We start from the raw sequence: 16,686 nt of genomic DNA on the forward strand, positions 1-16,686 counted from the left end.
CAGGACTTGAGAATTTGATTTTTTTGGGGGGGGACACACACCAAAAAGATAGGCAGCGGTTAGCATTTATGTCGAAGGGAAGAATATTGTTCTTTACGATTTTTAATTACACAAGCCAATAGCCGAGGGACTGTACAATACACAACTCATTTGGTTCCCACATTCATGTGTAAATAGATTCCCCCCCTCCCTTGGCAATTACCTAAAAACTGTAAGAATATGGTGGGGAAAACAGCTCCTTGGTCAATTAGCATCCTAGAAACTGTTTTGTCAGTTTTCAGTCCATTAAGTGAAATATTTGCAGTTAATAAACTTAGTGCCTAGGTTCAAATTTAAGCAACTCTAATTAGCTACACCTTTTGTATTTTTTCTGCCTACTCTTTTACCTGCATAAATTGATCCAACAGAAAGTGCCTTATGGTGCTATCCTATGCATGCTTACTCAGAAGTAAATGTTTAGGGGTTTTAGGTAACTGTGCCTCCTTCCTTCCTCCTGGGGCCTAAGATGGCAAGAAATCTCTAGCAATGTTCACCAGAAAACAGAACAAAATGAACACCTGTAAAATTTATAATGCCCATTCATATTAAACTGAGCTTTCGTGGACATCATCTCAGATGTTTAGGACAATTTTGTGAAGATACAACCTAATATTGTTCACAGCTCTATTCAGGGCAATGGTATAGACTGCAGGCATCCCCAAACTTTGGCCCTCCAGATGTTTTGGACTAAAATTCCCATCTTCCCCGACCACTGGTCCTGTTAGCTAGGGATCATGGGAGTTGTAGGCCAAAACATCTGGAGGGCCGCAGTTTGGGGATGCCTGATATAGAGCCTAATATGGCTCAAATGGTCAGTCACAAACATTGGTAGTGTTTGGTTTGTTACATACACAAGCCTTGAGCTCACTGCTCTCTCCCACTGTCAGGCTGGAGAGATCAGAAGCTTTAGTTTCATAATTAGAGTCCTATACTGTGGCTAATCTTCACTGTGGTTTATAGAAACAAGCCACTTCATAAGCTATGGTTTGAAAATGAATTGTTTCTGTAAACCAGTGGTTATCAGCCTTTACTTTTGACTAGCGGGCACATTACCAGTTTTAAGACAGTGGTACCTCGGTTTAGGAACACAATTGGTTCCGGAAGTCTGTTCATAAACTGAAACGTTCATAAACTGAAGCGAACTTTCCCATTGAAAATAATGGAAAGTGAATTAATCCGTTCCAGATGGGTCCGCGGTGTTCATAAACCGAAAATTCATAAACCGAGGTGTTCATAAACCAAGGTTCCACTGTACAGTTAATTGCTTCTTCTCCCCTGGAAAAACTCTGGCTTCTCAAAAGGATGTCCTGCTGGTCCTAACTGTGGAGATCACACAATATAGACTCCCTCCCATCAGTGATGCTGTTGCTGTCTAATAACAAGGCACATTCCCCAGTAACAGGAAAAATATACCAGTTGGCCCACCACCTCCTTGCACACACCCCCTGCACACAAACTACAGGCACATATGCATCTTTCTCACCCATACACACATTTCACATACTGTATACATTTCTCCCTTCCTTCATAGATGACACATACACAGAAGCCACACGTTGATAACCCCCCTCTTACTGCTCAGAGACGACACATACACACACTCCCAAACACCAGACACGTACATTTTTCTTCTCTCCCAAGCATACTCCACTCTCATACACATCTGTATAAACTTTTCCACTGTTATGTACATTTTGCTTCATGCCTCAGGTTTGTAAAAGGGTAGGAAATGTGGGTTTTTGTGTGTGCATGTTATTGTCTAGGAAAATATCAGCACAGCCATAAGCCCACAAAATTTTCTATTATAGGAACCCGGCGCCATCTAATGACAGACTGCCCATGCTCTCCAGTGCAAGTCACCCTTCTACATGGGGAAGAACCTCATTTACTCTAGCACTATGAAGGCATTTAAATCTATTAACCCCAGACTTTCTGATTCAGATTCAAGAGATAATATGGCAGCTACAAGTCTCTTTAACAGGTGACGCAAAGTTCAAGAGAATAAGGTGATGAGTGGGGGGAGTGTTTCTAGAGCTAAGGGAAAACTGTGAAGCACCCTTGTTAATTTTGATATTGGATGCTGTGTGTTGCTTAAGTCATCTTTTTATATCCCTGACCTTTGTCTTCTGGGTTTCCGGGGTATTTCCTGTTGTTATTCTGTTTCTCACAGCTACAATAAACCTACCATTAAAATTATGGATTGGACATTTCTTCGTCAGAGGGCAAACGGGCAAATTTAGCAGCGGATCAAAGACTTTCCCCCCTCACTGTATAGTATTGAAATGTGGTTTTTTTTGCATGTTATTATTTTGCTGTTATTATGAAACTGTTACCATGTTATTTTGCTATTAAACTGTTTTTGTAGTGTTTGTTTGAAATGCATTCCTTTTTTGTGAGCCACTTTGAGCATTTTTTTGGTGGAAAAGAGGCATACAAACAAAATGAACGAGTAGTAGTCCTCTGTTTTGTAATAAGTTTGGGCTAAGTAAATTAATAGAAAGTAGATAGAGGTATTCAGATATTTACTCTTCATTTAAAAAGAAGAAGAAGAACTAAATATGTGGCTCAAATAAATGTATTTATTAACAGGATTTGATAAATGATAGCAAATATAGAAATCTTCAGAAGTGAGTTGACGAAGAAAATACTGGTACCTGATATTTACTTAATAGTGTATCTTTGTTTGCAGTTGTCTAGTACTAGCAGTAACGTTTCAGTGTAAGTGGAGTAAGTTTTTCTGCATAATGAATCACTTCAGCATGCACTACATACTATCCGTTAGTATTCATGGAATTGACCAAAGTATCTGTGCACATAACTGCAACCTCTGTTTACTTAATTTTAATATCTGGAGCATATAACCAATACATACCTTAATCAAAAAGAAAAGAAAAATATATTACCAATGCATACTAGCCATTACACTGTATAACATTTTATAATAGATTAGTCACTGAAACACACGTCTAAGCATTCGAGGGTAAATTTGATCAATTTTTGGTTGAAGAAATTAGACAAACACAATATTTGCATTGCTGCTTCACATTTTGTTAGTGCCAGTAGATGTCAACACTAAGAAATTTAAGTTCAAGAGGATTTCATATTCCAACATGCTGCAATGCCACCTGCAGCTATTTATCTGCCAGTATCCACTTTTTTAAACTGATAGTGAGCTCATACAGCATAATATCTTCTTCTTCTTCTGCACCTTTCTACAATTCCACAAATTTGCTCAGGGGTTCCTCAACCCCACAGAGCAGATTTTGAGAGCCTGCAAGAGCAAAGTTCTGATTGCATGATTAGAAGTCTGTTCTGCTCGCACCTGGACAGCTTTGGATAAAACCATGTATGTATCTCATTGTTCAGGTGCCAAACTTTTCCCTTTAAGTACTTTTATTTTATTGTAAGCTTTGCAGAATGCCATTTTGCAGGGAGAGTAAAAAATCCATCTGTTCAAATAACTTGCCAGAAGTTAGGCAGGCTCTAAAAACAGTTTTAGGTGATGGCCAGTTTTCTGTACATAGCTGTAAGAACTTTACTACATAACATATGAAATCAATCAAGTCAAGCAAAGTTACACATAGTATTCTAAAGTTATTTTACGGGATTTAATTTTTTTAAAGTCTGTATTGATTCATACAATAGGGGAAAAACCCCAAAGCCATAGTATGGTAATACCTTTATTAGGACCTATGAAAAAGACTGTATGATATTTTGGTTGGTCCCAATAAAGCTATTTGCATACTGAGGCTTTGGAGTTGATTTAGATAGAAAAATGCTTTAAAAAAAAGAGACACCAAGTGAAGCAATTTTAAATTTAATAACCATTCCTACTGTGAATTTCTCTTTACAAGATGATTTGCTAATGCCAAATTTTGTAAGATATAATGCAACCCCAGCAAAGGTGTAATCTTAAGTCTTTTGTTAAAAAATGCAATCATAATTGATAATGAAATGGGTTCTATAAATATATATATAAATGCATACATACAAATACTGTAAAGACACAATTGACTTAATCCAGAGGCTCCTTGGATATAATCCAATGTTCTCAGACCTCATGGCCCCTCAATAAACATTTCTATGTCAAATAAGGGAGTAGCTCCACGTGGGCCCATCAGAGCAGTCATGGAACTCCAGGTTCAGGGCTATGGATTCAATCCCATCTCCTCCTGAATTTAGGGACAAACATTCACCAGCTCCTATGCAACTTTCTTGCTTTGCATGACACAATTTGCCTTCCTAGGACAGTACAGGTAACAGGATAAATTCCTGAATATAGGCGGAGTCAAACAAAACTCCTAGGATAATACTTAACGGGAACTTTTTAAGTCTTACACATTTTACCAACTAACTTTACATTTCAAATGGAAAGTCATCTATCCTCAAGGGCAAGTTTAATTTACACAGATACAATTCCTTATTGCATATGGGGTCAAAACTATGAAAATGGCCCTGCAAGAAAATGCAGCCTTTTAATTGCTACTGAAAATAAATTCTGTACATATCCTTATGCAGAGCATCGGTGATTGCAATATAAAATACATTACTCTTGGTTCCCCATTTGTGCTCCTAATGTCCAAATTCAAATAACTAACTTGCACATATTCTTAAAGGCTAAATGGGACTGTGTTGTCATTCATCCTAGAAATTCTCTGTCCGACTGCCCAGAGCAGGCATCCCCAAACTGCGGCCCTCCAGATGTTTTGGCCTACAACTCCCATGATCCCTAGCTAACAGGACCAGTGGTCAGGAATTGTAGTCCAAAACATCTGGAGGGCCGAAGTTTGGGGATGCCTGGCCTAGAGACTCAAATATATAGTTCTCAAATAAAAAACCCATAATGGAAATGCTACCTGAGATTACATCTTTGGTTTAGTCTTTTCTCCTCATCACAAGCAGTGAAATACTGTTGAAAACACAAGATAGATTTGTACTCAGATTAAAAACAAAAACCTGGAAATATTTCAAAACAGTCCGAAACTTTTCTTTGAAGTGGTGCCATCTTCTCAAAAAGCCTTTTTACCTGTCGTTAATATCTTCTACCCACCATGCAAAACACCATTATCAAATCACAAATCTACTATGTGCTAATACTGCTCATGGCTTCTAGCAATTAAAGTGGTCACATTTCTGAAATGGACAACACTCCCCCTCCCCCAAGGTGAAAAGAGGGGAGACGCTTGGGAAATGCATCTTTTCTACAGAGTACATGGTGCAAAATGCATAATACTGTTCCGATTAATACACCTGCCCATTAATAAGGTTGTAGATTTTCTTTTTTGTAAGGGTGCAAAAAGGGGAAATTAACTCTGAGCCACAACTTTCATACACCACTTCAAACACTAACTGGAAATCTGAAGAAAATTTATGCATTTTTTGTAAGTGAAAACCTTTGGCATGTACGCTCATTACTTGAATTCAACATGTAATCTATAACGCTTGCTTATTCCTTATAGTTTCTCCTCCTTCTATCTCAATTTGCTCATACAGCCACTTGCGATCACAGCGGCATTCAGGTCCACACTTGCTAGAGTCACACTTGGGACAAGCATAGAAACATCCTAGGCAATCTTCATCAAGACAGTCACAGAGGTCTATCCCACTATATAGCAGAAGTCCTTGGCTATCGTACACTTTGCTCTTTGCTGGTATGAGTTGCCTGGAGGAGAAAGAAAGCAGAATTAACAGCAATCTGTTAACAATGGATTCCATTTTAAGTCACTGGCAATTCAGTTTAAATCTACTTTTAGGGGAATTTGCTCTGGATAATCTTATGCCAAGAATCAATAGCCATACATTACATTAGCCACAGAGACTGCCAATGAATTTTGGGCAAGTTTAGGCTCCAGGGAGGCACCATCTATCTATCTATCTATCTATCTATCTATCTATCTATCTATCTATCTATCTATCTATCTATCTATCTATCTGTATAAATGTAAACTGGGTATGTTCCTTCGTCTCCAATGTTCAACAAAACCGCTTGACCGATAGCTTTGATATTTGGACACAAAGTCAAATGTGACTACCCGAGTAACCCCATACCGTTTTCAAAGACAGATGTGTCACCTATGCAAGGTAAAACCCCCAAAACACTGTGTTTCAGAACTCACAAATCATACAAAAGTGCATGCTGGGAGCACAGGAGAGGTTGCAAAACAGCGCCCTTTAGCAACGGCTACACTGGTACTGCACCTAGGAAAGCTTCCCTCTCCACAGAATCTCGCCTCGGCTTTGCAGGCTAGGCCGAGTGGAGGTGGGGGCTTGCCTGGGTGCGCGATGGGGAGGAGGAGGGGGTGGGATAGGTAATGGGTCGGGACAGGGTGGGCCCAATCACAGGGATGAGCGGGGGGGAGGGGACGGGATAGGTCATGGGTCGGAACAGGGTGGGTGGAGTCACAGGGATGCGCCTGTGTAAACATAACACACGTAAAACAGGGGGGCTGAGGTGAGGGGAGCTATTTAACAGACTGAGCCACAGCAACGCGTGGCAGGGCCAGCTATTTACATATAGAAACATTGACAGAGTCTGTCCATGCAACAGGTTGTCATGTCTGTCTATAGGCTATGCAATTTTGTTTCCCTTCTCTTTCTCTTTGCAACAGTGGATGCAATGTACTGTACCTTTGAAACAGGGTACATTAATTTTAGGGAAGGGCACCATTACTATCTAAGGTGTGATGCCACATGTTATAACTGAAAGGAGTCTACTGATGCTGTGGACAACTCTAATCAACATTCACCTTCCTGCTTCAGTACAGGATTGATTTGTTTAGAACCACTTTGGAACAAAAAAGGCAGGATCAGTCACCTTTTAGCTATTCTGTGGATTAATTCAGATGCTCCAACAGCATTACTGTGTGGCAATTCTTTATTCTTCAAGGTTTTTTCCATGCCTTACAATGGATTTTTTTATCACACCATTTCTATGCACTTGAATGAAAAGAGATTCTATCTACTTAAGCAGACTTGAAGCAAGGTCCAGATGCAAATAAAGACTTTCCCCCAAGGGCGTGAAAGCAAGGATAAGTGTAATCATCCCGGGAAAAGAGCTCACCTGTCTGAATTGTTGGATGTGCTTTTTGTCTGCAGCCTTCTTTTTTCCCTTTTGTTTGCTTCTGGAGCAAATTCAGAATGTCGTCTTGGATTAGCAAACTGTAAGGACTTCAAGGTCTTAGCTGTACGTCCCTGAACAGATACAGACAATTTCATTGGAACTATTAATAGTTAATACTTAATGCATACACTGCCAGAGGCTTGTTAATCAACTTAGAATGCTGTCACTTCTTAAATAAAAAGAGGCACAAAGCTGGGGCCAAATGTAACAAAAAACCTTCCTGTTGAGTGTCATTGCCTTCAAATGCTCAGTTCATGAATATGAGGTGGGATAAGGTTGAGATGCCCTCAATCCCTGTCTACATGAACAGGGTATCCACCAGCAATTGCTCTTGGTCAAGGAAGATTATTACAGGTTAATACAAAAAATGTGAACAAGTGGTTGCTGTATGCTGTGGCACAAAGGATCCCTCTCCCTCAACACACATCTTTTATGAAATCTTAGCCACCTGACCACTTGTAAGGTCTCTCTAAATGGGCAGTAACGCTAGTAAGTAAAGTAAAAAAAGCAATGGCAATTTCTTGTGGAGCAGGTAAGCGAGATATGAGTATATCTCTAACTGTGCAAATTAATGGAAACCGAAATAGTGAAAGCCTACTTTAATAAATAAACCGGGCATATTTTCACTTCTCTCTTGACCTCACCTTTAAAAAAATTAACTGTTGTATGTTTTCATAGTCGGACACGACTAAACGACTAAACAACAACAACATGTTTTCATTAGACAAAGACTGGAGAATAATTTCCATTTCAAAGTGTATCTTCCATCATGCTGCTTTTTATTGCTAGAAATAGATACCCCCTCTATCAAGTGATGAAATAAGTTCTAAGAGGGCAGAATGATATCCATTCAATCCCATCAGAACTCCTACACTTTGCTCTGTTGTATGTGTAGTCTAGACCTCATTGTTCCCCAAAGACTGCTGTGGTTCCAACTCAGGGTGGATAAAAATCAATGATTTTTTTAAAAAAATCAAAAAAATCGGATTTTTTTGATTTAAATTGGATTTTTTTGATTTAAATTGGATTTTTTTGATTTAAATTGGATTTTTTTAAATAAAATGCTTTTTGAGGAAAACATATTACCATCCAAAGGTTATTCCATCATGAAATAAAGATTAGTTTTTTAATTTTGTAGTATAAGGTTGTATATGTTTAATTTTGGGGTAAATAAATTCCATTAATCCATTCACAATGTCATGCTCTTCCAGAGGTTTTTGTAAGATTATTGGGCAGTTTCTCTGCCTACAAGATATTATCACAGGTGCTTGGTTTACTTTTGCAGTTCTCAAAACTGAATTTGACTCAACAGAGATCACATGCCTCTTCTTCACAGCAAAAATGTTATAACATGAACAGAGTTGAGAAAAAGACCTTAATCCTATTGTTCTACAAACCTATGAATACAGAAGCAACCCCTTCAGTGCTAAGTTTCAAGAAGTTCAGTGAATAGAATAGAAACAATATTTTTCTGATTGTTTGGAGTGGACAGTATTTAAGTTTTTCATGTGTAGGCTGGGCTGACAGTCTAAGTTTCTTAAAATATATATATTTTGTTTTTGTTTAGCCAAATTAGTTAACAAACATGGATGTTTGTTTAAGCAAATAACATATGCTGTAATGTTATTGTTTCAGTTGAATAAATCTATTTAAATTGTTATTACCGGTATTAAGGTAATGATTATTTTTCTCCTTCCTAACTACAACAGTAAAGTTGTCCAAATATGAATGATTAACCTATTAAACTGGGGATAAAAAAACTAATATGAAAAGTTGTTATTCTAAAAATCTTCATCTACTTGCATATTAAAGTTATACCAGCAAGAATTAGTCTTTATGATTTAAATCAACTATGATTTAAATCAAGCCTTACTGACTAGTGATTTAAATCGTGATTTAAATCGTGATTTAAATCAGTTTGATTTAAATCAAATCCACCCTGTTCCAACTTTTATACATGGTTATGAATTAATCCACTTCTATTCAGTTTCACCATTCTAACGTCAAGCCCTGCTCTCTCTTCCACATTAATCATGTTAGACTTGCTTAGGGCACATTAATACATATATACATAACATATCATGTGAGGAACTGCAGCTAGATGTATTAATGCTCTATTGCCAGTTACTACATTTGAGATGATGTGAGGATATATCAGAGTGGCTTTGGTTAAGTTTTGACTAACGATGGCCGTTTCACATAATTCTTCATGTTGCACTTATCAAGTGATGACCACACATGTGGAAATTGCACAATATCTAGCATACCATTAGTACCTGAGAGTTTGTTTGTTTGTTTGTTTGTTTGTTTATTATTATTATTAATAATAATAATAATAGCTATTTTAGTGATGGTCTATGTTAAGTAAAGTACAGCCCAACCCATAGGCACAATTACTTAAAATTAAGGAACAGCATTTTCACTGGGGCTTGCTCTCAGGTAAGTGCGCATAAGATTGCAGCCTAAGTCCAATAGGTGAAAAAAATTATCTCATATACATACGTCTGAATCAAGTCTCCTTCGCTGACGGTCTTCAGAATCAACCTCTGCACTTCCATTTATTATCTGTGTACATTTTTGACAAAGTTTCCAGCCAGGTATAAACTGCCGTCCAAACTTGGCACTTAGAAAAGTTGATTCGTCTATGTCAATTGCATGCAAGTTTTTCCTTGAAAGCTTTTTGTGCATATTAAAAGGATCACAGCATGACTTTTGCAAGTCTTCATACCTATCAAGGTAAACTATAGCATGATGGAAGCAGATTGTATTGTTCTCTGAAAGAGTTATCCCAGTCCTAAGCTGAAGGAGTAACAGATCAGTTGATGATAGTTCTTGCTTAGTCTTGAATCCAGTGTGACAGGTAAAGTATGTTTTATGGCAATCGCTGCTAGCTTGCAGCTGATTTCCTACTGAACATGGATCCATTTTACTTGACCAGTACAATATATTTGATTGTCTACAGTTTGTCTTTGTCGTCCTTAGCAGCTGTTACGATTAGCCTGGAGAAAGCAGTGAAGGAAATGAGATTCATGCTGCATACTTTCAACTAGACCCAAAATAAAAACCAAAACTAATATGGATGTTCAAGGATTCAGCTGAACTATACAATGCAGCTGATTGTGCAGGCAACTTTTGCCTTTGTCTTATGATCTGTAGGCAGCCATAAGATTTTGTACAAAACCTCTGCTACCAGAATGCATTAATCTGGGTAAAAACATGCATCCGGAGTGCAGAAGTACAGCAGCTTCCATGATAGGCGTAGGTATGTCAATGCAATTGCCATACCATTTAAGAAGCATTTGAGAGGGAGACCAAAGGAATGCAAGTGACTAGGACAAGCCTGTGCTAGCCTCAGTAAGTGGATACAAAAGGAAGCTTAGCCTAGTTGAGAGTTAAGTCAGATGGATTGGCGTCCCTTGCCAATGAAAGGGTACTTTAAGAGCTACAGTGGCACTAACTTCCTCAAAGACTTCAGGCTGCTCACTGGTAAAACTGCCAAACCAATAACAGCTATCTGTATTAGTGTGACTGTTGGCATTATGAATCCAGAGCTTTCCAGAAAATAAGTTCAACTTCATTTGTCCAAAACCAAAAATGTCAAGTTGTTTAAAAATTCAAAAATCAAGGTTCTACCTAGGGTCTACTAACAGATCTGATGCAACAATCTTAATGTTTCAAAACCTCAGGGCATGATTTAAACATTGAAATTATACCAATAGTAGTAGTCTTGTAGATGTCCTTGGGAAAGTATTCTCAAGCCCATCTCTTGGAATCTTCCTGTGTAAAATTTAAGATATGTACATAGAAGCAGTTGGAACGTGTGTCTTTGTACGAGGCATCTCGTACACGCTATTCTGACTATACCAGGAGGATACACACAGGAGTATTCCCACATTAGAGATGCATCTTCAGACTGCATCCATTATCTATTTTAATTGAGGAGGGGGGGAAGCATCCTTAAGAAAGTTTTTATGAAGATTTTCTAATGCAGTTCATATTCAAGCGGAAGGAAAAGCCAGTAATTTGCAAGGAGAATGACGGAAGCAAAGCACATATGCAGAAGCTATTCAGCAAGAAGTAACATTGCAGATATCTAAATTTTGCAGACAAGCTCTAAATCAGAGCAGCAAAATAAAATAAAATCCCCTGCTGTTTTCCATCTCCTGGTCCAAACTACTGTAGTTTTTCAAAAGGCCAAACTGAGATTTTACTCAGAGCTAGGATCATTTTTAAGACATCTTCTAGGATTGGCACAGCTATGGCATTTGTTTCAACTAATTTCAGAGGTCAAAATTCAAAGAACACTGTGCTTATTATGCACAAGGTCTGCACCAAATTTCTCTTCAGGCTGCCGCCTCTCACACTGCACTGAATCCCTCCTGATCTTCTAGAGCAGATTTTTCAAGAGGGCATGATGGAATTGCTCTCAAAAGTCCCGGTATATTCCTTCTATTGTCTTCTTGAATTTATTTTGATATCTAAGCTGAAATCATTTGAGGATGCTTCAGCTGGAGACACTATCATTTTTCTTGTCTTACTTAAGAAATATTGCATTTTGCATTCTCTTTTCAGGCTCAAGCCTTCGCAGAAACATGTCACAGAGAGCAACATGTTCCAACCTCTGCAAGCATTTGCATTATGGGTGCGCAAGCATTTCACTTCTGCAGCTAAACACTGAACTTAGGCTTTTAATGGTTTGTTTAAGTTCCCACGAATTCACCACAAATTCCAATAGAACACTGCTTGTTTTTTTTTAAAAAAATATCTTATTAGTTTGAAGACCTCATCCCATTTGGGACAGAAAAAACAGATGTACAAAACTGTTTTCTGTTGTCAGACCCTGCTTAAAATGACAGGATCAAGAGTTGAATAATGTTGTTACTGGCAATATTTTACCATGATGAATGTTGCAACACCTGGTGCTTCAGTTTTGCTCACATTTAAAGAAAGGTAGGATAGCAGCAAATTTTAGTAAGAACAGAAGATGGCAAGAATATTAATTTAATTTGCTGTTGGCATGGAATTAAGCTAAACTGCTGATGCTCTATGAAATGCTCATTAAAACCATGGCAGGTGGTGCTAGAAAGCAAGCAAGCAACAACTGCTGGTGTTTACAGAAAGAATTTTGTAAAAGGGAGAAGGCACGACTACACCATCAGCAGCAGGACAGGGTAACAAGATAAAAGAGGAGAAATATCAGCAACTTCACGATTGCATTTTCCATTCTGGAGAACAGGCTTGTAATTCTAATGGACAGATTCTTCTGTGTTTGAGTTCTTCATTGTTCTTTAGCATGGCATCATGTGGTCTTCATCAACCACCAAAGGCAAAACCCGGGTGGAACAAACTGCACAAATGCTTCAACGCAATTGCAAGACTCAGGCGAGTGTGCATTAGCACACAATACCAAAAGGGTTCAGATTCTTTATTGTGCATGGGTATTCTTTTGAGGATGGGACACGGGTGGCGCTGTGGGTTAAACCACAGAGCCGACCTAGCAGTTCAAAAGCACGTCAAAGTGCAAGTAGATTAATAGGTACTGCGCTGGTACAAAAAGGCAATCCTAATAGAACAGGGGTCCCCAAACTTTTTCAGCCGGGGGCCGGTCCACCCCCCCCAGACCCTGTGCTGGGCCGGACTATATATTTTTTTTGGCGCAAGGACCCCTGCTGCGCCCCACCCCACCCCATGTTTCTCTCAGGGTGGGCAGCAGAGAGAGAAAGTCCTGAGGGACAGAGACTCCATTTTCCAGAGTTGTTAAGAGGCGGCTCAGCCCCCCAAGGGCACACCTCTCCCTCGGGTGTGGGGTCAAGGAGGGAGATGCTGCCTTCACTGAGCGAAGACTGGGGGTGTGGGGTCAGGGAGGGAGATGCTGCCACATTCATTCAAAGCAGTCCAAAGTGACACCATTAATTCTTTATAATACAGTATTGCTCTAAAAACAGATGGCAAAAAACTATAACTGTACTGGTCTTTGGCGTCTGGAGAGGGGAAGGGGGAACTTTGTATCTGAAAGTTTAAAACTGAATTTCATCATCATAAAAAACATTGGAAGAGACAAATGGCTTTAGCCACGTTTCATGGGCAGCCCTACCTGATTCCCGTTGAACTTACTGCAAAGTAACTGAGCTCTTAGCCTGGCACTGAGAGAGGGGGGAGACCCAGCTGCCTTAAGAGATGAATGAGATAAACACCGGGATGAAAAAACACACAAAAAGCGGGAGATTGATATTTTGGGGTCCTAGGGCAGATTAGGCAGGTCTCCTTTGTCAGTTGCTGCCCAGGGCTGCGGAGCCAGGAGGAGAAAAGTCAGTGGAGCTGCCTTTTGGACTCGGCTCTGGGGCTGAGGAGCTGACTGAAGCAGCCGAGCGAGCGGAAGCAGCCAAGCGGAGGCAGGAGGGGCGAGCCAGGAGCTCCGTTCAGAGCCTCTTAAAGGCGCAGCGCCGCTTTTTCCCACCGCCTTCCTGGGCACCCCCTGGGCTCCTCTGCCTGCTCTTGCAAGCCCGAAAAGGCTCCTGTCCTGCTGCTGCCTCTCGCAAGCGCAGGCACAGGAGCCGCAGTTGGGGGAGGCAGCAAAGGGGCGGGGAGGAACGAGCAGCCCGGCTCCTGCCCAGCTTCGCTGCTTTAAAGCGAGCTGCGGAGGAGGGAAGGTTTCTCCTCCGGGCTGAGAAGCTGCGCTGCGTCTCTCTCCTTCTCCGAGGACTCCGCGCCGCACCTCCTTCTCCTTTCCCCCGTGCTGGGTTCCGCTCAGTCAAGCTTCGCCATCAGCGCACACACCGCGGGACCAGCAAGAGCTGTGCGCACGCTGGTGGGTGAAGCTCGACTGAGCGGAACCCAGCACGGGGGAAAGGAGAAGGAGGTGCGGCGCGGAGTCCTCGGAGAAGGAGAGAGACGCTGCGCCACTAGGAGGAGGAGCGGCCACAGGCGGCGCCCAGGAGGAGCCCGTGCCATGCTTCCCTTCCTTGGCGCTGCTGCTGCGCTCAGGACAGGCGCAGGCTCCTGGCGGCGAGGAAGAGGCGACGCAGGGGGGTAAAATGGCTCTCGCTGGGAAATTTTTTATAAAGTGCATAATGACCATGCCGATCCCCAGACCTTTCGCGGGCCGGATTGGGAGGCCAATTGGGCCGCATCCGGCCCCCGGGCCGTAGTTTGGGGATGCCTGTAATAGAACATATAGCTGCATACAGATTTTTTGCTTTTTGTATTGCATCAGGAGTGCTTTAAATTACTGCGGCACTAGTCCTGATCTGGTATCAGTAGCTCAATTGCTATGAAAATGTAATGGTGTAGGTGAGGAAGAAAAATAGGATCCTTAAGGGATAGGCCTGTTTGCATGATTTTCCTATCATCTCCACAAAGCTACAGGCTGCATGGCACAAAACTGGGTTTGCAACCAAATGTACACTCAAAGAGCTGTAATTTACTATTTAATTTATATACCGCTTAACTGCCAAGGTGGCTTTTAAGCTGTTTACAAGTATCAATGTTACCTGAGTTTTTCACATTTATATTTAGCACATCTCTAATGTATAAATGTGGTATTTAGTAGAACTACAAATGCAGACTGGCTCGCATATTAGTCCCACACAAGTGAAGTGGCTAAATTGACAAAAACAGCTTGAAGCATTTGTCTACTCAAATGAAGGCCCAGTCTCTTTCTAAGAGACTGCATGCACACAGATTTGGACAACTATACACTGTATTGGCCTGAATATAAGTCTCACTTTTTCTCCCAATTCCAACCGTGAAAAGTTAAAGTGCAGCTTATATTCACAACCTTATGGTATGCAGCCAGGAGCGCGGGGAAAACAGCGCCAGGAGTGCAGCAAAGCGGCGCCTGCCCTGTACATAGTCCCCCGTTCTTTTCCCCAAGGCCGGGAAGGAAGAGAGTGAGGAAGGGGAAAGGCCACTGCAATGCAGTGTGGTCCCTCCCCCCAAATATGCAGCCAGGAGCAGCGAGGGAGCGGCTTATATTTGGGTATCCCCCCCCCATTTTAAAGGTGCGGCTTTTATTCAGGTGTGGCTTATTTTCGGGCCAATACGGTATTTCTCTCATATATTTTAAAGGGCCTGTGATTTTCACACTCAAAATATCACACATGTATATATTGCTAGAGTCAGTCACAGTCTGTTTTGTGAAACATGAGAAACTAGCGGAAAATGCACAAAAACAACTGAATGTGACAGTGGCAAGCCTACCTTCAAGTCTGTGAAAAGTTACTGACTGAGGGTATGTCAAAACAGTCAAGTTCCATCTACATAATCTCAGTCTCTACCTTTGGTTAACTTTCCCCAACTTAACACAGAACCCAATCAAGGCTATTTTCCAAATTATGAATTAACAGGGGGGAAAGTTACCGGTATGTTCCAGGGAACATTCTGTGTGAAAAAGAACCAGTAGAGCACTTAACTTTTTTTATTTCAAAGTGCACATGTACAACGCTTCAGGTTAAGTACAGACTTCCGGAACCAATTGTGTACTTAAACCGAGGTACCATTGTATGTATATATATGTATATATATATATGCGCATCGTTCTTCGCCTTGTGTATTCCTGGTAACATTTCACAGCCTAACCTACCTCCCAAGATTGTTGTGAGGGCAACAATAAATATGGGCGGGGATAAACTCAAAGCCGTTCGAGACCCCGCGTGGCGCAATGGTTACAGCGCAGGTCTATGACTTGGTGGGAGGCCTGGGTTCGAGTCCCCGCTCAGCCATGCAGCTCAGTGGGTGACCTACCTCGCGGGGTTGTTGCGGGGATGAAATGGGGGAGGAGAACCAAGTGCACCGCCTTGAGTTCCTCGGAACAAAAGGCGGCGTATAACTGCGACAAATTAAAAACACAGCAGGGTAAGAAGCACTAACAAATCTAGCGTATTAGCGATTCCCGACATTCCCCGTGTCGTTAAAATCGCGCGCACGTGGGAAAATAGCATTATCGTTGCAAAAGCTTAACGGCTTCCCCACTCCTCCTCCGGCGCCTACCTTCATGTAGGTTCTCCTGCGGCCCTGTCCCGCTCCCACCCCGGTGCTCGCCTCGCCCGTGGCCGCCATGAAGCCGACTGGCACCCAGCAGCTACGCGTCGACGGAAGGAAACGGCTGCCCGCGAGGAAAGGGTGGCAGCCTCACAGATTCCCTATCACGACTTCCGGCTCCCGAGCACTTGTTGGCGGGGGTCCGCCATGTGCGGGGTAAGAGGAGTGGAAAGGCAAAAGCAGCCTTCAGTTCAGATCGGCCGTGTGGTCTCAGCGCGTTCTCCGAGATGGCAGAGGCTTCCAAGCACACGATTATTTTGTTGGGAGGCGCGGAGCTTTGCTCGTTGAATTCTTGCCGCCGCGTAGGCAGAAGTTCGGCAGGACAGGCACTCCTCTGTCAGTGAGGGACACTAACAAGGAAAGTCGCGCTTTTCTGCCCTTTATGTACGGCTGAGTAGAATACCAGCCACTTGAAACTACAATGTCAAAGCGTATTTCCAATAAGTTTTTGGCAGGCGCTTGCTCCTTCGCTTCGGTTTGGAAAGTGT

The 16,686-nt window shown here is 41.5% G+C and overlaps 1 protein-coding gene across 2 annotated transcripts; it reads right to left on the bottom strand.

Annotated features, from left to right (window-relative positions):
• Positions 1 to 2,598: 2,598 nt before the first annotated feature.
• On the bottom strand, positions 2,599 to 16,233 carry ARL14EP (ARF like GTPase 14 effector protein). 2 transcript variants are annotated; one of them, XM_088653821.1, is made up of 5 exons: positions 16,148 to 16,233; positions 10,873 to 10,936; positions 9,662 to 10,158; positions 7,100 to 7,230; positions 2,599 to 5,701 (listed from the first exon to the last, which is right to left on the bottom strand). In XM_088653821.1, the coding sequence occupies exons 3-5, from the start codon at positions 10,082 to 10,084 to the stop codon at positions 5,473 to 5,475; spliced, it is 783 nt and encodes a 260-aa protein (XP_088509947.1). In that variant the 5' UTR covers positions 10,085 to 10,158; positions 10,873 to 10,936; positions 16,148 to 16,233; the 3' UTR covers positions 2,599 to 5,472. The 2 variants fall into 2 exon arrangements, with proteins under 2 accessions (XP_088509947.1, XP_034973720.1); XM_035117829.3 differs by lacking the exon at positions 10,873 to 10,936.
• Positions 16,234 to 16,686: the final 453 nt, after the last annotated feature.

Source organism: Zootoca vivipara, chromosome 1 (genome assembly GCF_965207765.1).
Source record: "Zootoca vivipara chromosome 1, rZooViv2.hap1.1, whole genome shotgun sequence".
Lineage (NCBI taxonomy): Eukaryota > Metazoa > Chordata > Lepidosauria > Squamata > Lacertidae > Zootoca > Zootoca vivipara.